Source organism: Dermacentor albipictus, chromosome 10 (genome assembly GCF_038994185.2).
Source record: "Dermacentor albipictus isolate Rhodes 1998 colony chromosome 10, USDA_Dalb.pri_finalv2, whole genome shotgun sequence".
NCBI lineage: Eukaryota > Metazoa > Arthropoda > Arachnida > Ixodida > Ixodidae > Dermacentor > Dermacentor albipictus.
In genome coordinates this window covers 76,315,892-76,342,351 of record NC_091830.1, presented here as the reverse complement: position 1 = coordinate 76,342,351, position 26,460 = coordinate 76,315,892, and the positions used below count along the sequence as shown (strand labels likewise).

General features: G+C 45.0%; 2 protein-coding genes across 2 annotated transcripts in view; one reads left to right on the top strand and one right to left on the bottom strand.

The window, feature by feature from the left end:
* Positions 1-401: 401 nt before the first annotated feature.
* Samtor (S-adenosylmethionine sensor upstream of TORC1) lies at positions 402-18,093 on the bottom strand. The gene is made up of 5 exons (XM_065427937.2): positions 17,786-18,093; positions 16,554-16,692; positions 14,909-15,007; positions 11,598-11,715; positions 402-1,423 (listed from the first exon to the last, which is right to left on the bottom strand). Exons 1-5 carry the CDS (start codon positions 17,862-17,864, stop codon positions 434-436), a joined length of 1,425 nt encoding a protein of 474 aa, XP_065284009.1. The 5' UTR covers positions 17,865-18,093; the 3' UTR covers positions 402-433.
* A 2,514-nt stretch (positions 18,094-20,607) lies between these two features.
* LOC135898784 (BTB/POZ domain-containing protein 10-like) overlaps positions 20,608-26,460 on the top strand; it is a 242,535-nt gene continuing 236,682 nt past the window's right edge. Inside the window, exon 1 of the mRNA XM_065427951.1 lies at positions 20,608-20,721. The gene's annotated coding sequence lies outside the window, so the exon portion shown is untranslated. The remainder of the gene's footprint in view (positions 20,722-26,460) is intronic.

Genomic DNA, 26,460 nt, shown 5'->3' with positions numbered 1-26,460 from the left:
TGGGCCATGTTCCTTTACCATACCCTGCTCAGGTCCACTTCAAATGCATTAATTTAGTGGACGTACTAAGCTGTTAATAACCACCAAGTGCACCAAAGTGTCTGGGACCACCAACTGTGCTATAATAGTGGTATGTCGTCTGGGCGAGTATTTTGCACTTCACATATCATTGCCTATCAGCAAACCGGGCCATTGTGGATATGCTTCAGACATCCTGTCCTCGATCTCAGGCACCCATCATGCGAAAAATGGAATGCGGTCAGGAGTGCCAACGTTCTGATGAAGTGCAATTTTACAATTAATCGAGCTCCACACACGCAAGTTTTCTTGCTCCCCCGCAATTTGGCAGGCTAGAGCATCCTTGAAGCTTGCTGAAATGCAAATACATAGAAAGGCAGGACTTCAATAGAGCAAAGCAACACACATATTTATTTTACGTGTCATCTAAATGCGGAAGCTCCAGAAACCCATCTTTCAGAGAAATGTCTTCAGCGCTAGTCCGCTCCTCAGTAGTGTTCCTGGTGAACAAAGCCACATAGTCCCGTGAGTCCTGCGGTATGTACATTAGCTGAGCAATGCTTTCTTCATGAGCAGTGAAATCACTTGCACATACACTATGAATGTGAGACTCCGCAGTATCTGCGAAACTTTTGTTGACTCCCATGTCTACCGTATCGCTCTGGTATCTCGCACTAATGTTGCTTGCAGGTGCATTGGCTACTACTGCTGCTTTTCTCAAACCTTCATCTGTGTGCTCAGCAACAGACTTTGTCACACTCATACTTGATTCTGCAACATTGGAGCTTGGACGTTCTTTGTCTGCTCCCTCATGCTCAGCGCCAGATGTCTTACTGTAACGTTCAGCCATACTACCTCTGCTGTCATTTGCTGTGCGGATGATACGTGAGGCAACATTTTCTTTGTTGCTAATCGCTGAACCATCAGAGCGGTGCATTAAATTTCTCAAGTCATGTGTACACGCGTCACCTCTACACACCTCCTCCATTACAGTTCCTTGGTGTTCGGTGATACTTAGGTCACATCTTTCGTCTGTCTGATGATGAGCGTGTTTCCTAAAAGCCATGCAATGCAGGTGCTGCCTCTTCTCGTAGCGAACTCTGAGAAGTCCAATGTGCTCAAGTGCTCTTCGCCAGCTTGCAATCATGGCAGCATTTCGTCGCTGGTGTTTGGAGTCTGGTGTCACAATGAATAGTAGACCGTTAGGCTTAAGCAGTAAGGCTGCCTTACGGCAGAAGGACCATCGCTGTGTGCAGGATGGTAAGTACTCGAGGACGAGGCAGAAAACAACTGCCTGGAAGCTGCCCTCGGGCAGTGCCTCCAGAGGTGTTTTAACACTGCTGGCTGCCTTCTCGTCCTGTCCGGGCACAACCATCAGCTTCAAGAAGTCGCACTGTATGACATCCTGCAAAAGAAAAAGGATAGCACAGGGTAAAATTTAATTTAGGCTGCCATCATGCTAAAAAGTGTGCTTTTAGGCAAATAGTAACATACTTTACAAAACGAAAATGCTGTTGGTGTATAAAAAACATCTGAGGCTTTTATTGCTGATATGAAGAGAGATTGCTCTTGTATCAGCTGATTTGTTATCAGGAATGACACTATAAGAACTTTTGCTTTAGGGAAAAAATAAAATTTATGTTCCATGCGAGTTTCAAAATCTTAGCTGCTAATTTTTAGGCATTCAAACCACCGCACCAGAGAAGTTAAACTAGCCGTAGCAACGTAATCATATGAGCATTCGATGCAGCTTTTGAACTTGAGGGTATTTTTTTTTAGGGTATGTCATTTGAACTTGAGGGTATTTGAAATAAATGTACACGTGTATGGTGAGGCAACGACATGTGTCACGCACATTCTTCACATAGGACTAGAGCCTGGAGCTGCAAGCATTGAAACAATGCTTGCAGCATTCATTGAGACAATGAAAAGCCAGTTTTATATGAGTGTGCAGCCAGATTTCCCATGTGAGGAGCAAAGTAATAAACACGAAACACTTGCCATAGGGAATGACAGTATGTAAGCAGTCTCTACACATTGCAGTACGGTACCAATCCCTTGCAAACGAGAGAAGTACATTGTGAAGTGCTTGAATAAATGCATGCATGGGTGACTGGAGCCTGGCACCACTCCTTAAAGCATGGCTGACCATGCATTTATGGATGATACTTATTGGTACATCTATGTCAGGTGCATGGGTAACTATGCATTTATGGGTGACATTTATGGGTGCGTTATAGACAGGTGCATGAGTAACTATGAGTTATGCATGGGCAGTAGTGGACTCCCATCTGCTCCTTGGTGTATTCCCCCACAGAAAAGGACATGCACTTCTTAGGACCAGTTAACATGGCTGAAAGAATGGTGAAATGAATAAACTCATTTTGAATCATTGAAAGTAAGCTACGCCTAAAATGCCTTGCCACAATGCACATCTTATAGAAGACACAGAAATAGTATAAATTTATTTTGAGAAAGTACTTTTTAGATGCCAACAATGCATGCATTAGCCATCTACAGATTGTATAATAAATGTCCTTGGCTGAATGACTCCTTGAAGAACACAATTATAAACCATTTGGGAGATGCTGTAAAAGCTTTTTGTGGATGTCTACGAACAGTCTTGTGTTTCGTAGGAGGCATTTTTTGGAACAGGTTTATAAAACATCAAGCAAACCTGATCAACCATTTGTCAAACAAGAGATGTCTCAGGCTGGGGCCAACGTTTTGACAAGGGGAGTTGTCCTCCTCAGGGCCCTGAAGAAGGCCGGTCCCCTAGCTGTTTGCCGTAGCGACAATCCTTGTTCGACTACTGCTAATCACTTTGAGTCCTCAACATCCTATGCACTTCAGCATCCAGCCATAAACATAACAGGATAATTGTAGAAGAGTCAGCAGCAGCACTAAAATGTCACAGCACAGTTGCATGACTTTTGTGACATGTCTGAAAGAGCCTGCTCATGTAGGTACACAACAGCCAAGAATACTCGCAAAGTGGTATATCTAAACCACAAAAAATACAGTTAGGGAACAGAGTATCACTGTCTTCCCACTAACGGCTATCATACCGCATTTTTGTCATAACACGAGTCTTCGTTACTACACTACCAATCCCAGAAAGCACCTGGCATATTCAGGACCAGGCTCTGAATGTAATGCCAAATAGTTTGCCTTAAATCTAGTATTCTAAAATGTGGCAAGCTCAGCCATGAGGCGATCAAGTGCGGCAGAAAAGCCATCAAGATGAAAATGGCACGTGAATTCTCAGCCAGATTTCCGGCTGCAATTAACACATCCAGTTGCAAAATTTTCTTAACCAGCCGGACATAGTTGGAATGCCAGCTGCGGAACAGAATCCATCTCGAGCAGTTTTCCAGGTGGAATTAGTACCTCTACATGGAAACAACTGCAAATGGAATTTTCCAGTGGAAAATAACTGGAATAGCAGTGTTCAGGTGGAAACGGAATCCACCTCAGCCAGACTTCAGCTCGAATTAGCACTTTCAAGTGGAATATCTGAACACAGCATTTTCCAGCTGGAAGTGGTATTCACTGGCTAAAGTGGCTGGCCTTAGTGGTAGCTTTCTAGGCACATTTAAAAACGTTTGATGTTCAGCTACAAGATGTCCAAATTACAGCCTAGCTGGCGTTCGGAACAAAAAAATATGCAGCAACAGAAATATTTTTATTGACTAGAGTGAGCAAGAAAATGCCACCTTTGTTTGAGTTTCTTTGAAGTCTGGACTACGCTCTTGAAAAAGTTTGCACCCTTTGTGCCTTATCTTGTGACACAACAACTGTCATCTGTGTTGTGTGCTTTTCCTTTAACAATGCATGCCTGGTTCTTCCAGGTCACGAAGGCCATGTGCGTCATCAATGTGACATTGCATTCTCAACAGGAAAGTGGTGAGCGCAGAGTTTTCGGGAAGGAAGCCCAGGCAAGGCAGATGACAGTTATGTTTGTGGGACAAGACAAGCTCTAAAGTGTACAAACATTCTTAAGAGTGTAGCGTTTGTCTCAACAGGTCACAACTGTGTGCGAGAGCTGCTACCGTGCAATTGCTTAGTCGTATGAAGGAACCTGCTTCCCAAATGTACAGCACACTGTGTTAGTACATCTTCATTTCGTGACTGTGAAAGCTGGTCAACACAAGCTTGATCCACACGGCGTTTTGCCAATCGTGCTACACTGCCGATGTTGTCTAACCGGGCAGTTGCTCTGTTTGAGCATAAGTTGTTCTGCAAAGTGGTCATGTTCACAATATGACCATACTTTCCCCACAATGAAAAGTCCTTCAGCTATAGTACTTCTGCCAAAAAAGAAAAACATCATTGTAGTTCCCAACATATTTTAGAGGTTCGTTAGTTACGTATATTCTGTTGTATGATCTTGTTGTGTGCACTGTAAATACGTAATGTTAAAAGGTGTTACAATTACTCCATTGTTAACTGCAATTTTTACTGACAGCAAGCAGCAGTACTACAGGTGCGAGAGCAATTTACAAAAAATAATGATGCCAGTTTCGTATAGTGCATGTTACATGTGTGTGTTAGTGATACAAAAATCAGTTTTTGGGAAGAATTTGTGTGCATCTCATTCATTCAGTAGTATTTTGGAACAGTTTGATCTGTGGAAGACGTTAATGACTTCAGGCCACAACATGTCGATGGTTTTTCTTGTACTAGGCTGCGTTTTTACCTTCAGCCTTTATTCTACCACCTGGAAGTAATTACTGTAACGACACTTATTTCATTTATGTTCTGAATGCAATTTAACAGGTTATATATATCTTTTTATCCTGAATGGCATGCACATGAGGTCAACAGTTTGAATGTTGTATGAAATGTTTCTGCACATGAGGTGCGTCTGAGTTTGTGTAGCTCTGTTGCCGAAGCCTCACAGCAAACAATTCTGCAAAAAATTTGTGCCTAGAATTGCACTTGCAATTAAGAAGCGAATACTATAGTGCTTATGTGGACAGACAGACAGACAAAGAACTTTAATTACAAGGTCCTGAGAAGCTTTGCCCTAGGGCAGAGCTGCGGGCCGCTCCCACGTGGGGACGGGTAGGCCGAGCCTAACCGCCGCATCGTGGGCTCTCTGGACAGCCCAGGTTTGACGTGAAAGGTCTGAGCTCTGGATGGCAGAGCTCCATTCTTCTTCTGTGATGCGATTGGGTCCCTGTAACGAGGGGCATCGCCAGAGCATGTGTGCGAGATTGCTAACAGCCCCACAGTCGGGGCAAGTAGAGCTAAAAACCTCTGGAGTGATCGTGTGGAAAAGGGCCAGGTTTGGATAGCATTTAGTTTGAAGCATGCGTAAAGTGGACGCCAGAGGTCTAGCCAGTTTGCTGTGAGGGGAAGGATAAGTCCTCCTACCCAGGTGATAGTGCGTAGTAATTTCGCTGAAAGTTGTGAGAGTGTCCCGAAACTCGAGGACCCCGGAGTCTGAGCTCGATCCTGCTCCCGCGCGGTGGGTTAGTGCGCGCGCTTGGGAGTGGGCAATGTCATTAAGATTGGGAAACGAGTCAAGCTGGGGTTCGAGGTGAGCCGGAAACCACGTGATGGTGTGCGGAGAAATGATCTTGTTCTTGAGAATCTTGTGAGCCTCCTCAGCAATGGATCCTGAAGCGAAAGCCCTGACCGCCGATCTCGAATCAGTGAAGATTTGTGATCTGCTGTTGTCTAGGAGTGCTATAGCAACTGCGACCTGCTCCGCTCTGGTTGCTGTTGAGCACTTCCGGGAAGCCGCATTCGCTATCTGTCCGTTGTGGTCAACGAGGGCAATAGCGAAGTTAGATGACTGTCCATAATGGGCGGCGTCGACAAAACATGCCGAGTAGGAATCGTCCTTGGTACGCTTGAGGAGGGCGAGGGCTCTTGCCCTGCGTCTGCCTACGTTGTGTTGAGGATTAACGTTACGAGGAAACGGTGCAACTCGTATGTTGTTCCTTTGATCTTCTGAAATTTCATATTTCCGCTCTTCCATGAGGATAGGGTTGATCCCAAGAACCGCCAGGATCTTCTTTCCAGCCGGGGTACAGGATAGACGGGCCAGTTGGGCTGACTCCTGGGCCTCAATTATCTCGTCCAATGTGTTGTGCACTCCTAGTTGCATAAGGAGATCCGTACTCGCCCGTAACGGAATGCCTAGTACTTTTTTAATACTTTTTCTGATGAGCGTGTTTAATCGTTTCTTCTCGGAGTTATACCAGTTGTGCATGGCTGCCACATAAACTATATGACTCATGAGGAAGGCGTGGAACAACCTGAGGAGGTTGTCTTCCTTTAAGCCTCCACGCCTATTCGAGACTCTGTTGATAAGTCTGATCATGTTCTCAGTCTTGGCTGTGAGCTTGTTGAGTGTCGTATTGTTACTGCCATTGGATTCGATGAACATGCCAAGTACCCGAATGGTGTCTACTCTGGGGATGGTACAGCCGCTTTTAGTGTGGAGCTTGATGTTTATTTCTGACAATGGTTTCCAGCCTCTAGGTTTGGGACCTCTCCTGACTGGCCTGTAGAGGAGGAGCTCAGACTTGCTCGGGGAGCATCTAAGCCCCGTATTTTCCAGGTACATCTCTGTTTGATCTACGGCCTCCTGTAAGCCTGATTCAACAGCTCCTTCGCTTCCTCCGGTGCACCAGATTGTGATATCATCAGCGTAGAGCGTATGATTGATCCCTTCTATGTTGGAGAGCCTTTCCGATAGTTTCTTCATGGCGATGTTAAAAAGCAGTGGTGAGACTACCGCTCCTTGTGGCGTGCCTCTGGGGCCCAAAATGAAATTGTCGGACTTGAGGTCACCGATTTTGAGCGTGGCCTTGCGATCCCGTAGGAACGAGCTAATGTATCTGTGAAAGGCGTCTCCCAAATTGAGCTCGGAGATGGAGTTAAGAATGTGAGCATGGGATACATTGTCAAAGGCCTTCACCAGGTCTAAGCCTAAGATGCCTCTTACATCTCTTGTGGTGTTGTCAATGATTTGACACTTGATAAGCTTCATCACGTCTTGCGTTGACAGGGCCGGACGAAAGCCAATCATGTTGTACGGAAACAATCCTTGTTTCTCGATGTGCTTGGAAATTCGATCGTGTATAACATGTTCCGCTACTTTCCCCACGCAGGACGTGAGTGAAATGGGTCTGAGGTTTGAGAGACTCGGGGGCCTTCCAGGCTTTGGAATGAGGATGACCGAGGCCATTTTCCAGGACTCCGGAACAAGCCCTCGTTCCCATATTCCATTAATCTCCTCTGTCAACCATTCTATAGAGCAGTCGTCCAGGTTTCTGAGGGCCCGGTTGGGGATGCCATCAGGACCAGGGGCCGACCTGCCATTTAGATTCTGGAGAGCTTCCCTTACTTCGCATGCCGTGAAAGGGTTATCTAGCTCGGGGCAAGAGGAACCTTTGTAGGGGGGATAGTCTTCGTCACTCGAGTTTCCCAGTGGCAGATACATGCGAGCGAGTCTGTCGAGTACGGTCTGCAATGTCTCTGATTGTGATGCCTGGTGTAGAACCTTCGCTATCACTTGTCTTTGGTTTGACTTGGTGTTGGTATCATCGAGCAGATGCTTGAGGAGGTTCCATTTAGCTCCAACTCGCATCTGGCCATCCACGGAATTGCAGACCTCATCCCACTGTTGTCTGCTCAAGGTTTGGCAGTGATCTTCTATAGTTTTGTTGAGCTCCGTGATCTTTTTTCGGAGCCTTCGGTTGAGTTTCTGCCCTTTCCATCTGTTCAGCAGTGACGTTTTAGCTTCTAGAAGATGAGCGAGGCGGCTATCCATCCTGTCTACCTCCAATTCAGTCTGGATTTTCTTTGTCGCCGCGCTGATATGTTCCTTTAACTGTTCAGCCCACTGCTCTAGGCTAAGTGCTGAGTCATGTGTTTGTGCTCGCTCTTCCCTAACCTTGCGAAAGCAATCCCAATCTGTAATAGCGAACTCTTTGAGGTCCCCGCTTCTCACGTTGACGGAGGTGGCCAGGATGTTGTGATCACTGCCAAGGTCCACTTGGAGGTTGGACCAAGATGCCGATTCCACATTCCGTATGAAAAAGAGGTCAGGTGTGGTATCCCTGGAGCAGGAGTTGCCGATCCTGGTCGGAAAAGCCGGATCTGTTATAAGCGTGAGGTTATTATTGACTGTAGTTTGCCATAGGTCAACGCCCTTGCGGTTAGCTTGTTGGTACCCCCATGCTTGATGCGGAGCGTTAAAGTCTCCGGCCACCAGTAGTGGGAATGTCTTGGCCTTGCTTGTAGCCTTGTTGATAATTGCCGCGAATCTTTGCCTGAGGTCTTTGGGTCTACTATATATGTTAAGTATAAATATACTTGTCTTGAACTGTCCGTTGGGGATGATTTCAACGAGCGAGTGCTCAACCTTATTGGATTCAAGATTCAAATCGTGGGCTATGAACGCACATTTGTTGGTAACTAATGTGCTGATTCCCCTCTTCCCATCACCATATTGGGTATGCGATTTATAGCCCGGTAGGCTGACCGTATCCGTGAGCGTTTCTTGTAATAGGATTACATGTGGCTTTTCCTGGTGGGTCCGAATGAACTGTTGGAGGACATTCCTTTTACGATGGAATCCCCTACAGTTCCATTGCCAGATATTAATTACCCTGTGATGTGCCGCCATGGTGGGACGTAGCAGTTAGCTTGTGTTATAAAATGCTGCGAAGCGCAGCCGCTGCCGACCTTTCAGTGTCGGTGTTATTTACTTTGTCCAACGATGTAGCTGTAGCCATTGTAGAAACGTGGCGCTCCAGATTGTCGCATCTGATTCCTAGTGATCTGACGGCCTCAGTGAGTTTGTCAATCACAATTTGAACTTTTTCGAGGGATTCATCAATTTTATCTATTGTTTTTTCCAATTTACGAACACTGGCGCTCTTGTCTGAGGCATGAACTGCCAGCGCCCTCTTTTTGGGTAGACCATTGGCCGTCGGTTCCGCTACGGGGATCTCCATGGGCGTTTCTACTGCAGGGGCCTGAGTGGGTTGGACTGTCTCTCGCGGGCTGGTTTTTTTGAGTTCTGCAATTTCTGCTGTGAGCGGTTATGTGGAGCCTATCCAAAATAATCGAGGTGCATTCAGGGTGTTCTTGCACTGGAACTTCACATTCGCGAACCTTTCTTGCCTTGATCTGTAGGCATTCAAATTAATGCAAAACAACCACCACATAAAAAGGCACATAAGACAGCTGAGCTCATGCTTGGAACAAGGTGGCAAAATGTGCCAATTGGTTAAAGTTAATCTTGAACAGATATTGAAGTGCATAAGAACACAGACAAGCTTTACAGATTTTCACAGACTCTTTGCCCTGTCTTCTTTTCTATAAAATTTTGTCTATATCCCAATGCGCTTTAAGATCTGCTTAACATGAAATCATGGTTGAAATTATTGATCAAGAAATGACTAATAGGAAAACGGAGCTAATAATCACCACATGGTTTGTGCAGCAAGATAGCTCAGGATGAACAGGGATGGTGACATTACATCAGGTAAACTGGGCAAGGTGCGGTAGTGGGGAAGGTAACCATGGTACTGTTTAAGGGCTATTGATACTACCCATTTGATGTTAATGAAGCTTAATTTTGGTGAAATTGAGCATATGAATTCGTGATTGCATTTGTGCAGACTGGGTGCAAACATTTCTTTGAGATGGTGAAGTACAGGAAAACGCATAAACAGGTGCATGCAAGACGTAGTTCCACAACACCTGCTGCAAGCATAAAAAAAAATGATTTAAAGTTTCAACACCAAGCTCCTTTGAACGCGGGCAGTGAGTTCACTAGACCAACTGGCCTGGCTGCCAGTCACATTAGGAACCAACTAGGAGACAAGCAATGACAGCCAGTAAAAATTTGAGATATGGCCAGCTTGAATCCCACTTGTATGGGAACCTTCACCTGGGATTTCCAACGGTCATGGCTCACCACCAAAGAAAGTGGCATGTGGTTTAAAGCTGCAAATTTAATAGGAACGTTTCCTGTTTCCAGCTGGAATTAATGAACATTCCAGTGGGTAAATGCTCTTAGCTGAGATGTCAACTGATTGCAGCGAGGAGCACAGCATTTTTCAGCTGGAAATCGCAAGCTTCTCAGCGGGAACTAAATGTTTTCTTGCTGGATCAAAACTTGCAATCCCAACGGGAAAAAGTGTGCACCTGCCGGAAAATGATCCAACTGGACAAAATTTGTCATTCAATAATCCAGCTAGAACTGGAAATTTTTTCATCTGGGATATGCTTGGCAGGAGCCTGGCAGAAGGCACAGTCTGACGATAAGGAAGGGGAGAATTGTGTGAAGAGGCACACCACAGCGAATAATCTTATTTCTATCAGAATTAATTATGAGAAGAAAATATGGACAATAATGTGATTTTATGAGCTGTTGACTTTTCTCCAGCCCCCGTCTCACTAAAACTAATGCTCTACAAAACATTAGTTAGGCCCAAACTAGAAAATGCATCATCTATCTGGGGTCCCTCATCATTAGTGTTCATTTCTTTGCTTAAGGCCATCCAGAACTGTGAAGCTCGTTTTATTTACTCCAGTTGTTCTCGTACTTCCAGCGTGTCTGCATTGAAGTCTTCCCTTATCATTCCTGATCTATCTTGCAGAAGAGCAGTTGACCGTCTTTATTCTTTTCATAAAATCGTTTTCACTAGCTATAATCTTAAGAATGCTCGCTTTACTGTGCCTTCCTAAATCTGTGTTGATCCTTGTTTTAAAGTTCGAGTGACAGGCTGCCGCACCAACTTGAGCTTTCATTCATTCGTGCTAAAGACGTCATCGGAATGAAACCACCTCCCCGCCCCCATCGCCAGCAACCTTGATCAATCTACATTCAAGATCTACATATGCAACAACCTACCACAACTGCATCATTCCTCTCTGCAATGCTGCAATGGCATTGAAAGTATTTCAAATAAATAAATAAATAAATACATAAATAAATATAGATGAACTGACACTTTCAGACACTGACATTTTTCAGACACTCACAAGTATCAATGGCAGCCTAGAGATATCCTTGAAAAGAGAATATTGGTTCTATGTGTCCTGCCATTAGTAACTTATGGGGGTGAAATGTGGAGATTAATAACAACACTTGAAAGGAAGTTATGCCTACATAAATCATGAGATGCTCATCAATGCCTCAGTAGTGCTACCAAGTTTACATGTCACTTTTTAAAGCCAACCAACATGCATAGCCCTTAAAGTAAAATTAGGCGCCGTTATCTCTACACTATAGTCCACAGCCAGTATAAAATATGCACAAGTATGCACATGCATCTTTTGGTAGACGCGGACGCAGTTTTCTGCAAAACCACACGATATGCATGCAAATGGTGCTTTTGGCAGAATGCGCACGTGGATTTCTACCAAACGAAAGGATGCATAGCTCCTAGCTGCCCATAAAAATTATGCATAAACAAAAGTACACATAGGAATTAGACAAATAAAGAGATGGGAATGTTGGCAAGATAATTAGTTACCAGACAGACCAACCACTGTCAATGTTCTCTCTATCTCGCAATCCATCGTAGTCACACAGGAGTTGTTACCTCTGTAGCAGGTGTCAAATCGATGGCAAGGGCATCAACATCTCCATAAGCACTGAAAGGGTTGTAGCAACTTCCAACGTCCAGAAGCCGCACCTTTTCCTCAGCAAATCCCAGGACTCTGAAAACAGAGGGATAGATGTAACCATGTGTGGATCCAAGGGGGATGTCCGGATGTCCTGATCTCCCCACTAAAATTAGTGTACACAGCGCCAGCTTACGGCACGTGACAAACTTATGAAGTCCTTCTTCCAAGCTGTTTCTGTTCTTTTTTTGCCCCAGAGAGACAAGAAAGGTTAATGTATTGAAGAGAACCTGCCAGCACGTAAGAAGCTCGCCGTAACCAAAGTTGGCATGGATGTCAGCCTTGGCCATGCCCACCATTCGACAAGGAAAAGAAAGGAGGGGTGGGGGAGAGGGAAGGTGGACATGGTGCACCTCACTGCTCTGTAAGGGGTCTCCTCCGCTGTATGATCACTGGAATGCTGGTAGCTGTCCTTCCAACATGGCTGCTTGATGCCTGCAGGACGCATGTGAGTACGCCCATGGTAGCCTGTACATTTTACCGCAGATGTCCGACAAGATCTGCTCTTCAGGGAGGCTGGCTTGCCCAAATCTTGCTCACTAAGCATGGATGAAGGAATGGCACAACTGCTGTGCAAAATAGGGCTTCACGGAAGCGAACATACGCAGCCTGATCAAGACAATGGACACATATGTCTTCCCCAATGTGAAGGCTCTTTTGCACGTTGGAGAGACCCTGCCGTGTGCAAGCGTCAGGGCCGAGAGAAGCTTCTTTGCACTACACTGGACCATCACATTCAGGTGATCTGCTATGACAGCTGAATGCCTGGCGGGCCTCCTCCTGATCAGCATACACCAAGCAACGGACATTGACGTGGAGAGAGAGAATAAACTTTATACAGAACAGCATGCGAACGTAGGTACACATGGCGACAACTTTATGCGGCAGTGCGGCGAATGCTACCGAGCCGAAGTACAGATTTTTTCACTGCACTTCTCCAGGTAGTCCAGGAACGTAAGTAACATTCTGTAACGTTCTGCAAGTAACGACTGCTTCTTCAAAGTTGAGATGGGCGGAGATGTGGCTATTCTTACATGCTGTACAGCGTCACCGTGACAGGGGTCTTAACTTTCATGTCACGGATCTTGATTGTTCCTTTTGAACACCATCCTTGCTGATTTGTGCATTCATATTTAACCTGGCATCCTTGCAAGCTGTGTTTCCTACATTTTTGTATATTCTTAAAAAAAGATGTTTTTATTCCTTGATCAGACATGCTGCATAGTTTTTGTCTGCTTGTGTTTATTTATATATATATGTTTTTCTGTGGGTTCGAAGTGTCCAAATGTTACCCTTCCCAGTAGAAGTACTGCTGACTGTATTTTTAGTATTGCATTTTATTTACACGTTCTTATGTTATTCTAGTTTGTAAGGTAACACTGTGCTTTCATTGCATTTTATATATTTAACGTGTTTACAGCGCATGATTTTTATGCATACTTTTCCTGTATTCCCCCTCCCCTTTTTTTTTCTTTCACGGTGCCACACGCGTGGATTCTGCGAGGTACTATGTAATAAATGAATGCACTGGGCACTAATGTTTGCAACAGAGTGCCGACCATGCTGCTCCAAGAGTACTGGTCGGAGAGCGGTGCAGTGCCACAAGGAACCAGAGGTGTGCAGGAGGATAGCTCTGTTTATGCAGATAAGATTGTGCAGACACAGATAATGGCTGGTGGGCCCAAAACCCATGCACGGTGAAAACACCCCTTCAGCTGCCCTGTTCCATGCCATCAGCCCTGCGCCCTTGCACAGCCATCATGCTGTGACAGTTTCTGTGATGTGAGACTCACGACTAGAACAGTTTTTGCCATGTATATGCATCGCGTGTGCTGGTGGAGAGCCTTGCTAAGTGCACTCGGGATAGGAGGCAGTCGACAGCGGCTTTCCTGCAGCTGCCGCTGAAGAAGCGGCGGTCTGGCACCCGGGCAAAGAGGAAATCACAGTCGTGAATGTCAGCCATCCTGGCTGCAAGAAGTTTTCGCCTGCGGCTGTACCCGTTAGGTGGCCATCAGAGGCCCCCTCACACACGGTGCACTATGTGTATAATTTCACTACCACAAAGCCACCGTAAAATCACCTAAAAAAAAACCCTCCCCTTTCCTGCTCCCCAGCTCTCGCTTCCTCATTAACCAAAGCAGCCTCGTCTGCATGGCCATCTGTACGCTTTCAAGGGAATGTAGAGGCTGGCTTTCCTGCAATGCTCATCTGCCTGGTGGTTGAGCTTGCCAAACTCTGAAACCCAAAACTGGAAGAAACTAAAAAAATAAAATGAAAGGAACTATGTAATTATATTTGGAGCATGGTGCCATGGCTCCCCATATAACCTGACACAATGTTTTCTGCTGCTAATGAAGAGCGAGAAGTCATGCAGACACTATCAGATACGATTGTCGAAGTAAGTGAAACTTCACATTGTGTGACTGCCTTAGCTCCTTCTCGTTGCCACTGAGCTTTATCATCTGTTGGTTAAAGCTGCTGCATAGTGCACATAGGGCAATTAGTTCGGGGTCCATCACTTGACCCTTCCACAACAGGAGGGCTTTGTAGCCTCCTATGCAATGAACTACCCAGACTAGGATTATTGATAAAAAGACTTTTCTCTCTCTTCCCAACGTAATTCAGTGGGCAAACCTATTGCATTCGATGCCATGTGTTAATCACTGCACCTTGTGTAAATCCCACGGAAAGTGCTGTGTCGCTAGTCGAGAGGCCGCTCCATTCGGGGCAATTTCGGCAGTGTAACACATTGCGCCTGACCACAGCGCTGGTGCAATGTCAATGAGACACGCCCCTTCTGCCACGGCCGAGTGCAGGTGCGCATCCATCGCAGCGGGGATCACGGCATCACTGACACAATTAATCAATTGGTGCTGCACCCGACACATACAATCTTCCTCTCCGTCTGACCCAATCTTGCAACCTGCTCTCCACATTCCCTTACCCTCTTCAGATTACAAGTATTGCACCAAGACTTGTCCCACTCCACACACTCACACACACAAAAAAAGTGGGCACGATAAATGCCCCAGTTATATCGGCACAAAATTGGTAAATGTGCGGCCAGAATGGAAGGAAAATGATGCATACAGCTCAGAAATGCAGTGCTGACACAGTAACACGTCAAACAGCTTGTGTTTTTTAGAGGCTGGAATTCCTGGTGCAATTAATTTGGTGCCTTGTCAATTAATGTTGTGCATTCACCAATGCTAGAATCGACCGTACTTACTCTCTGGCTTGCTCGAGCATGGACTCGGAACATGGCAGACCCATTTTCCTGTAGTACCTTCGCAGGCTGCGCTCGAGGCCGCCACCAAAGAAGTACTCCCTGGCAAGAACAGACACAATTAAAATTGAATTTGGGCGATAAGGTGTTATCATTCTAGATAGCAACACTCTTAGTTCTTATGCTGAACTTGGCTTAAATGCTGAGACTGTGTGAATGCACACATTTTTGAGATTTTTTTTTATGCAATCGTGATGAGTGGTAGAGCCATCATTTAGGCCATCTTCCGTCCTACTCACAGCTGATTTTCTTTGGCACTTACGCATTTCTTCCTTGACAAAGTCTCCCTGTGTTGTAGTGTGGGTAGCCAGTTTGTTTTTGTGTAACACGTCGCTGCTGTTCTTCAATGGTTTTAATCGTAATAAAATTTTTAGCCCCCGTTACCTTCTTCTTTGTTACATTTCTGCGCATTATACTTACAAACTGATGCATTGTATTTTCTAGAATGAATAGCTTGTTTTGCAGTAGCAATATTTGTCTGCTTTTTCAACTACACATTTATCTTTGCTGTGGGTGCAAGCTCCTGGGAAATTCAACAGTTTGTCAGAACGCATTCGAAAAATGTTTGAAGCCAACTGTGCCAAAAATTCAAATTTCCTTTCATTTTGTCATTGCTTGCCGTGGACAAGGCAAGCTCATCAACTCGCATCATGTCGCGCAGTTGAATTTGGACATTCACACATTTTCTTTGATGATTTGCATTGATTTCGATATGCCCTGTTCAGGCAATAATAATTGGCACCCGTAATGTGCGCTGGGAACAAAGCACCCTTTCAGAATAAAGGATGTTGAAAAATATCTGGAAACAATGTCGAACAAAAAGTGTACGCGTAATACAATACAGTAGAACCCCATTACATCGATGTATTGAGGACCGCGGCCGTTTACTGCTGCAGGAAAATCAGGCGGGCACCTAGGGTGGCGCTTCATTGTCACCTCTCGTGTCACTTCACCAGCAAGCCATTGACAACAGTGGGCTCTCTGGTATGGAACAATGTACCTATATATGGAAACCTATGTTCCAGCCTTTATCACTGCGACTACTAAAGCGTTACAAAGTGACGTCGAAACGTTTCAATATAATACACATAAATTTGGCACAACGAGTGTGCACAGGTGTGCAGTCACTCGAATTTTCCTGGGGCAGCAAAATACCGTGGAACACTGCTGGTGAGGACCAGGCAAACCAGAATTGAGCAGGAATTTTGAATAAGAGTAGTCTTTATAAGTGCCCTTGCAAAGCCAAAAAAGACCACTTCAAACACTCCCTAGACTGTTTATTAGCCCATAAACGGAAGACATAAAGCATGCACAATGTAGCACGTGTAACTACTTTGTTGTGCCTGTTTCAAGGTGCATAACACACTCCTTCTATTCTTTTACATCAGCGAACCCGCCGTGGTTAGCTAACTTGGCGCACAAACGAAGAAAAGTACGAGTTTTCACCCTAACCAGAGTCAAGAATCCTTTTCTGTTCAGAATGCATTTTGCGATAACAGACCTCCTAAGGAAGACACTACACAAAGGACTGTTTGTGATCTGTATTATCTAATCTGCTATCACCATTATAGGGTGTACGTGTGCTTGCCTCATCGTGTGGTAGCACCACTCGATGCGGTCCTTGTAAGGCCAAATGGTTGTGGCCAGCTGAAGCATGCTCTCAGCATATTTGCTTCTCGTCTCTATGTCTTCACAGTGGTCCCTCCAAACCTGGTCCCCATCTCCATCTGAAATAAAAGCGCACATATTGGGTCGGAGTGTGCCCACATGTTTTGCCCCAAACATATTTTTTTATTTGAATATACTGCAGGCCCTTCATGGCCTGTGCAGGAGTGGTACAGAAATGCAATGATAAAAAAAAATCATGATGACAAGTCAATGCAGTGAATGCGGTTAATAAAAGAGTCGATGTTATTGCAACACACAATAACGTTAGTTAACTTGTTCCACTGGGAAATGGCCGACGGAAAAAGAGAATGCTTGTGAACATTAACACGACTTGGGGGAAGATTGTTTTGGAATGATTTAGTCTGGTTGAGCGTTTTGGAGGATCTTGCAGGCAATGAGAATGTGCTATCTGGAAATGACCACGGTATAATTGATAGACGAATTTTAGTCGCGAAATTGCTCTTCTCTGCGAGAGGGATTTTAGGTTTGCCCTTGCTAGCAGACCTGAGATACTGGACTGCCTTTTGTAGTCCGAATATACAAACCTAATTGCTAATTTTTGTATGCGTTCTATTTTATTTATAAGGCATTTTTGATGAGGGCTCCCGGTTAGATCAGCGTATTCTAGGCATGGTCTTAGTATTGTATTGTACGCATTTAGTTTGGGGTGTGGTGATGCTGCGCGCAGTTTCCTTTTTAAAAAGGATAGTTTGCCTATGGCTTTTTGACACATGGTCGAAATAGGAGGCTCCTAGTTAAGGTTAGGCGCGAGATTAATGCCTAGGTATTTTACCTGGTCGCTTTTGTTGATTGTTGACCTTCCGATCGAATATGCAAAGTTAAGCGGGAGTTTCTTATTTGTTCTGCGCGTTGAAGCAATTGACAATTTCAATTGTAGCCAAAGTTGATACGAAGTGGCACAAGACAGTGGGAAATATTGAACATAACTACTCTACAGTGGCAGGTCTTATCCGTAAAGCTTGACAGAAAAAGTTACTGGTGTGACATCGTGTCGTGAAACCATAGTACGAACTTTGACTGTCATTGGTCTTCAGAATAGAACAAGGTCTGTTGTGCGGCTTCGCCGTGTAAAGGTAAAACAGCAATCGTGGTTTTGCTGAGGGCGACGTTTGAAACTGTAGAAACGCTCACTTGTCTGGTAATCGAGCCTTAGTTTTTCGTGAACGCTTCTGATCACGGCGACGAGTTCTTGATGCTCCTCACGAGTCATAGCGCAGTCTTCAGGCGTGATCTCCGATGACCGTTATAACTGCGTCATATGAAGGCTGCTGGCGAATGATCTGGCGAAGTTCGCAAGCAACATCTAACACAGGAAACACTAGAACTGGATGATGCGTAAGAGTAACAATTAAACCGCCTCAAATCGCACAGTACCACCAGCCACGGTGCAAGGAGACGGGCCCACAGTGACAGCCCTATGGAGACAGCATACGTATAGTGCCTAGAATATACTGGCTAGTGTGCCGTCCGCGGCCTCTCGGGTGGCACCAAATGCAATGAATGCCGGCGGCTGCCACTAGGGGCGCTGCAGTGCAGGAGGGTGCCGCGGCACCATCCGGTCTTCGTAGCCCGCCGTGTTTCCACAGCATCGGCAAGCGGGCTGCTGCGCTTTTTGTTTTTATTAAGCTGTAGCAGCAGCACAGTTCAGATGTGGGCAGCTGATTTATAAATCAGGGTTAGTTTTTATTACAACAGGCTTCTCTAGCGCTTGTCGCTTGCGTGAAAAGCGTGTGCTAGCTCAGCTGGGCTTCGAGCGGGAACCTGATGTGTTTCTATGCTGGCGAAGAGAAAACGTAATTTCTAAGGCAAATGCCTTGACCTGCATGTTCCAAGGCCGTGTTGCGAGGTACAGAACATATCACACGATCCAAGGAAGGCCAGAAACGAACCAAAGCATGTCCAGCCGTGTATAGGAGATGCTAAATGATTAGCAAATTTAATTATTCATTATAGTGGTTGGATTAAGGGGGATAAGGCTGAATTAGAGGGATTAAGGTGTATTAATTAAGGAGGATTAGAGTGAATTAGAGTAAGCTTCACAAGGCGTTCGCCTTCGTGTCTCTTCGGCGACAGCTAAGGACACTTGTTTTTTATTCTAGCCGTGATGGCAGCGTAGTTTTTTTAAGGGTAACTTTTAGGTTGCATTTTTCATTCTAATAAAGTAAAGGAATTCTAAGGTTACGTTACTGTTCTATTGATGTTATATTAATGCATAACCGTTGAAAACCGCTGTAGCAGATCATCTTTTGAAGTGACATGAATTTCGCTGTACTTTCTTTTTATTTTATTTGATTCTATTTCTGCCTATTATCTTATTGTTGTCCTCATAGGTTTGAATGTTTTTGATTGTTTGTAAACCATGTACCTATCTCCTAATAATGCCCATTGGGCCACAAGGATAGGATAATAAGTAATAAAATTTGCCTGTGAAATGGACTGCACGCGGTGTTCTGTGTACTATACATTTTTTAATACCTGGTACACACGTGCAGATTTCTTTTTATGTCTGATATAAGTGAACGAAAATGGGAAACAGATCTTTAATTTAAGCGTAACAAATATTTTATTCTCGCGTAACAACAGTCAAACGCGGGCATATAAGACAGGCCTAGATGAGATAATGCACACATACATGAAGAAGATAGATCTAGTGGCAGTGACGCAGTTTAAAGAGCTTCTGTCGTTGCCTTTGCGCTTCCCTCTCTTTGTTGATGCCTTTAAAAAAAACGAAACCTCAAGAAAACAGAACTTCACAAGTGTTGTCAAAGCTGGTTTTTCATGCTCTGGGCAACCTAGTTGGGGAAAGGTCAGTGTCTGCAGCTGACCTGAAAAATCAGCTAGACTCACTACATCTAACTTGTTTTTGCTAAAGAACACAGTAAAAGCATCTTCCACGGCCTTCACAGCGGTTGACAAGGTCACTAAGATAGACAAGGCCTCCATTGTCAAAATGCGGATTGCAATAGTAAAGCAGCGTCGGCACTAGCTTCAGCTTACGCAAAGGAAGCCTGCACACTGTGGTCAAGAATTTTGGGCAGTGATCTTTCGTGCATCATAACAGTATAGTAGATCAAAGCACTACTGCTCCTTTTTTCTTGTTTTTTTCCCCTGCTGGTACTCACGAAAAGTAAGGTGCATGCTTAGGATACTCAGGAAATATCGTGGGTATAGCGTAGGGTTTCAGGCGTGGTTTATCGCGGGGAATCTCGTGGACAACGCCGTTCACGGTGATAGAGAACGCGCGTCGAACTAAGCTGTTTTCAAAATGTTTTTCACAAAACACAGCAGTTGGTACCGGCCTTCTGTCCGCTCTCCTGACCATTCTTGCCCATTCTGCTGCCGCTTCGTACCAGTGGTGGAGTGAACAAGGATACACGCCCTTTGTTCGAGCGGTAACCGCTTCGACACAACGGCACAAAGCAGCTCCTCTCCTTGCAGTCTCTACGGCATTTTTTCACCGCCGCCGCATAGTTCTTGTAATGACAGGCACACGAACACAGCAGCGACGCACTCACCCTTTGACAACACCAAGAACAAACATGCAACGCTGTAATAACACTGAAAACGCCAACATAGATACCGACGCAACAGCTGCGAAACTGATATGCGAAGCAGACGACACGCGCAGTCTGCACCCACCCGTGTGGCAGCGACCTCTGTCGGCCACCGTGGGCATTCATTGCAGGCGGCGCCACACTCCTCCATTGAAAAGAGCGGATGCACGGCACACTAGCCAGTATATTCTAGGCACTATAGCATACGTGCAACGTTGATGCGGTTACTGTGGTTACTACAGCTGAAACGGCCGGCGCGATTGCTTCAACTCGCAATTTCGTATGCGCATGTTTACCATAAAAAAGCACAGTAAAACTTATCAACTCAATTTAGTAAATAAAAAAATTAAGTTATATCATTTTATATGCGAGACACTTCAGACACTGCGTATTGATTTGTGCTTGGTTTACGATCATGCGAAACTGTCGGTGTTCAAGCAACAGTTTCCTGCCGTCGCCGTTGGAGCACGGATCGGTGTAGAACGGCGGAGGCTGGCATTTACGAGTGGTATGGTAAGTTAATATTCCTTACCTCAATTAGTAGAAAGTCGTTCGCACCCCGCTGGGCGCGCGTGATACTCCATTCGGGAACTTGCTAGTAACTGGCTCATCGTCTGACGCCCGGCTGACCAAGCGCCGCCGTGTCGTGGGAGCTCACGACCGCTCCTTCACGAAAGTTTGAAAACCTTCCCGAGCCGCGTTGGACTGTATCGTAGACCCTATCCGAAAGTAATTTGCCACTGCTCTTTTCTCGCGATCAGTGCACAAATAACGTCGCGGTTGGTGACGCCGTTTACGTCCTGTAACGTTCGTGTACCGGGCACTTAAATAGTAGGGACTTGTAGCGGGTTTCGGGCCACCCGATCGGTTGGCTCCTCGAGTGGTCGCGCGCCAGTGTTCCCCAATTCTTTGGAAAGGCGGACACGTGACGATTCTGCACGGCACCCCCGCGTTGTGTGAGCGAGGTTCTCGCCGAAAGAAAGAAAACAGAAGGACCCAGAAAACGCCGCAAGTGTGATTCATGACTGGTGGTCGTGTGGCAACCGCGATTGAACCTCTGTGCGCATACCATCTCATCGTGGTCGCTCCTTGGTAGCTATTGAGAGAAACCGTTCCATTTTTTGCGCCACGGTCTTGCTTGGGACATCGGAGTCGTTCCGCTGGCTGTGTAGTTGGTGGGGACCTAATTACATCTTTCGTGAAAAAGGGGGGGGGGGGAGGGGGTATGTTCGTGCGATTCGGAGGTCGGCGCGCGCGCAAGGGGGGGTGGAGGGGGGGTTACGTAAAAAAGCGCGGTGGCCTCCCGTCCGCCCCCTCGCCTAATCGTGGTCTGCTTGACGGCGAAGAAAGAGAACTCAAAAGTATGTGGGTTAGACGACGGCGCGCCCCTGCATTCTCTGTCGTCTACGCTTGTGTCGTCTTGTTGTTTTTTGACTCGACGCCTGCTGGACGCACGCGCGCTTTCACGTGTCTCGTCGTCGGGAAGTGACGGCGAAAGAAAGAAACAAACAAAAATGCTCGAGTCGGTGGCAGGGGGCACGTACGTTCCTTGCACCCGCCTTCTGTGGGACCCCCTCCCACTCCGTCGTCGCGTCAGCTGGTCGGTGTTGTTTACGCCCACGGTGTTTGGCTGGCGTCGACAAGACGCGTCAGAATTTGCGTCGGAAGCGGCCCGCCGAAGGGGGCCCGCATTGGATGGCCCCCGGTGCTCCGAGTTCGGCGGTCGCGTTGCTTGGAGGGGGGGGGGGGGGGAGTCAGGGATCCTTGCGGTCAAGTGAGAACACGTGGGAGCTAGTATTCTCTAAGCAGGAAAGGAGTGCATCGCACTATTGCTGAAGTTAACAGCGGCAAAAAAAGAGAGACGGCACACCACGGGCATGAATTACGTTGGCTATCTCCAGCTGGCTCATGCATTGTTTTCGTCCAAGGCCTGCATAGCGATTTACTGTGAACCATTGCGTGCCAGATTTGCATCTCTGGGGTGCAGCAAAACAACCAAGGCATTGGCAGCTGTTGTGGGAGTTCTTATATAAGAACTTCTGTTGTGATCATCTCAGCAGGGCAGTTCATTGTGATTTACACAGCTTGTAGTGTGAAAGGAAACACTTAATCTGCATTCAAACAGCGATCCCTGTGAACAGGCAAGTCCAAACCTTCCTCGGTGCTTTTTGATTTGCTGTTTTGGTGCCGGAAAATGACCCTGATGAAACTTCATTTACTTCAGCACAGAAATGAGCAAAATATTTTGCTTCGAATGGAAACATCCTGTTCCTTTTCATACCGCAACCTGCGCTTATTCCTTAACGGCTTCGGAAAATCCCGGACTTACTTGTGCTGCGATATCAGTGAAATTTTGTGCCAGCATTGCATTTTGGAAGTTGGAAGTTTTGTCAAAAGCTTCCTGACGTTATTATAAAGGTTGAGAGATCTTTGTCGTATCGGCATCGCTTCCTGTGGCTCACACTGTTTGACACAATGGTTAACATTTGCTTGCCACATTTGTCGAGAAAAAACAAAAACAAAACATTCTTCATCTGCTCCTGTATTGGTGTTGGCGTCACGCCCCTCAGTGACTTAGGTCAGCATACTTGCCCGTGAGTATGCTCACTCGCACTCACCCCAGACTCATTTCACTGGTTTGGTATAGAGCATTGGTAACTAAAGGTGTAAGTGGACCTGGGCATGAATGGGAGTGAGCACTGATTAATGAGAGTACTGAGTAAAGTCGGTGCATGGAAGTGACTACCACGAGCGTGTGTGGGTATGGGTCAGTGTGACTGAAAGTGACTCTGAATGCAAGTGTGCGTCTACAAGTGTTACATGATTATGAGTGGCTACATAGCGTGTAAAAGTATTGGTGAGCCAGTGTGAGTAAGCATCCAGTAATTCTCCCCAAGTATGTCAACGGAAGTGAATCTCTGAGGCCATGCTTTGCCATGCTCCATATGCCGGGATTAGCGAGGTGGCATCATCAGCGCCATGTATTGGACATAACTCACAAGACAAAGGCGACATTGATTATTTTTTTATTGACAAACCAGGCAAGTAACAGCGTCGAGTATTATATTGAATGACGCAAGCCATAAAGTGGGATCTCTATGCAAAACTTGAGCAATAAAAAAAAGAACAGTGGTATAGTAGCAAAATCTTTTTTTTAAGTTCTCCTAGAAAAAAATGTTAGTCACTGTATTTTCATGTAGTCCTTTGTTTTTGTTTTCGGGCTTTATATATATATATATATGCATACAATTGAAGGGGCAAAGTTTAGGTGCTGTTTTTAGAGAGCAAAACTGCGAAGTAATCGGGAGCTCGGTTGCCTGGCAGCCCAAAGTTGTGTCCTGTTTCCGTCTTTTTCACAAGCGATAGACACAAGCAGTGGCCTCCTTTTTGGACAGAAACAGTCTCTTTAAAAAAGTGACATAACTTACTGGAACATGTAATGTCAAAGAGAGCTGCTTTCAAATCTCTGATGGACTCATCTCCACAAATCCTCATTTCCAGGCATTATTAATACATATAAAAGAAACCGCATTGAAAGAACAGCAAATAAAAATGGATTTGGCGATGGATTCCTTATTTTGGTCTCATTGCTTCTTTAGCAAAGGGAAAATGTACTAAAGGTAGTGCATATGGGCGGGCTTTGTAGGGGTTGCGATGCCCTTGTTGACGTACATTATCACATGCATTATCACATTTGTGCCTATGTTAGACCTGTTGGGACTTTCGTCCTTGTCAGCTGTACTGTTTCGCTGGTTCCTAGTATATGATCTTGCCACAAGATTAATGGGATACCAGCTAGACGAACCAGCCATCTTTCTTTCAACATAGTGTAGTTGGGTAAACGTGCTGTGAACATCGCAGCTGCCATTTGCAACGCAGAGCAACATGAATGCTGAATTAATTCACTTCCGAGTGCATTGCCGCTGTTTACATGTCTGCGACGTGTTGGAAATGCAATGTAAAGCACCGTTGTCGTATTCATGTAAACACGACTGATGAAACGGAACAAGCTTTCTCGTTCGCCCGTCTTTGGCAGGTGCTGAATATATTATTGTATGTTATATATGCGAGTTGTTGCTCGAGTGTTAAGCGAAAATGAGGCATGTACCATATTCATGTATTATTAATACGACATATTTTGACCACTTGCTCAAGAAAGTTGGGCAGAATTCATTGGTCTTCTAACACCTGGAATCGTTATTATTCTGTGAGAAAGGGAGAACCTGGGGGAGAAATTGGTTTTAACCCGATTGTGGTAAAACTTGTTCAGGGTGCGAAAATCCAGAATTATCAAGTTTTACCCAGAAACGAAGGCCTTTATTGTGCACTTTATATGTATATGCGTGCGTTATATGTATAGTGTTCTTTAGTGTGGCTTCAAATTTGGCAAATCACCACAGTCTTGATAACCTACAGGTATGGTAGCAAATGTACCGCAGGCTCACCATCTAAAGTACAAGAGGGTTGATACAACGAAAAATGGAGGGGAGACACGAGTGAGGTGATTTTTCACCCCCCATTTAATTCACTTTTTGTTAGTTTTTTGTGGCTTTGTATATTTAATCAGCACTTGTTCTCAACAGACCTTCAGTTTTGAAAGACATTGCTTGTGTCATTCCTACTCTTTTAAATTATAGAACTATGTTTTGCAGAGCAGGGGCACTGAAGGCAGATCAGATGCAGTTTTGCGGGTTGGGCTGTTGTTGGGTATTTAGGTTGTCATTGAGTGTAGTGGAAGCGTAATTGTCTGTTTAAAGATTACCCTTAACCTGTGCTCAATGTGTGGAGTATAGGCCATTAAGCGGACACTAAATGGAAAAATAATTTGAGCTGTATTAATTATTTCTTTCAGTAGTACTGCCAGCCTCTGATTAGAGGCCTTAAGTAGGAGTGCTTACATGCATGATAAATAATACATTGAGGACAAGGCGCGAAGCGTGAGCAAAATGAAATCGCACTGAATTTGAAGATATTTGAGAAATTTGAACAGCGTGTCATTTGCAAAAACGTAGCATTTAGCGCTAACAATGTGAAACCATTCCAAAAGAAGAAGATGCAAACTGCTCTTAGCGCTAAGTTGACGAACATTTAAGAGACAGAAAGAAAAGAAAACTAGAAAAATATATGTATACGACGCATGGCAAACAATTTCAGAACATACATCCTGTCAGGCAGACATAACGAAATAGTGTGCAAAAATATGCAGCAGCGGCAGATGCATCAGAAAACACGTGCGTTTAATTACGTGGAAGGGCAGGCCGAAAAAAATAAGGTACCCTTCTCAAAAAAAAGAAAAAGAAAGCCATTCTTACCGTGAGAAAGGGGGTTGTTGAGCTAGAAAAGAGGCCATAAATAAAAGGCAAATGGCAACGGCGCCTTTGCAGTTTGTGCGCCAGCTTGACGTCATGTCATGGATTTCGAGTGGCATCTGCAGGAGTCTAGAGGAAGCGTATTAATAATTTAATAATACTAAGTTTATGAATATTAACAATCCATCGAAGAGGGGGCTCTGGGCCTGTGTTTGGGACCAACTCCGACGCTGCCTGTTCAAATACGTGTAATGCAGAAAAACCTTTATGAGATAGCCCCTGGACCAATTTTAATGCAATTTGATCGATCTGAGAGAGGATGTTAAATTCTGGTGACTGCAGGGAGTACAGTTTTGATTTAGGGCCTGTATTTCTTAAAATAAAAATTGTCTAGAATTAGTATGTCTAAAAAAAAAATAGAGCATGAAATTTGCACGCCCAGTAACTTTTCACCAAAAACATATTGCAGTTCTGTGAATTGCACACATGGGGGCATCCAACCCGGACAAATCTGATGTATTAGTTTAGAACTTATGTGAATTTGTTACAGTGTTTACAATGGTTTCGAAAAATTATTCCTCGCATGTCGTGGCATATTTCAGCCGGGTGTGCAGTAAAGCAATTTTGTCTGCTTGAGTTGTATTCTTAGGGGCACTTTACAGAATTGAGATGACTTACAATTTTTTATTGCCGAGTTACAAAGTTGTAAATGTTAGTCTCATTTTGTTTTTGTGATTTACAACAGTATATTATTTTAAAAAATGACAGCCAACATCAAAATAATGCTTCCTGTTATCAGTATATTTGAACTTTCTTTTTTGAATTGAACGAACCATATCAAATTAGTGCAGTGGCTGTCGCAAAAAAAAAGAAAAAAATTTGCTCTTCCTGTGTATTTGGATAGGAGCCCCGAGCTAAAGCTTAATTTTAATGTTTCACCGGT

Bases quoted from the DNA above. Each gene is read 5' to 3' on its own strand.
- Samtor (XM_065427937.2), bottom strand. From the start codon at position 17,864: ATGACTCGTGAGGAGCATCAAGAACTCGTCGCCGTGATCAGAAGCGTT. The intron at 16,693-17,785 runs GTGAGCGTTTCT...CTTTTATTTCAG, and splicing joins AAGGCTCGATTACCAGACAA to ATGGAGATGGGGACCAGGTT. The intron at 15,008-16,553 runs GCAAGCACACGT...TGTTCTTGCCAG, and splicing joins TGGTGCTACCACACGATGAG to GGAGTACTTCTTTGGTGGCG.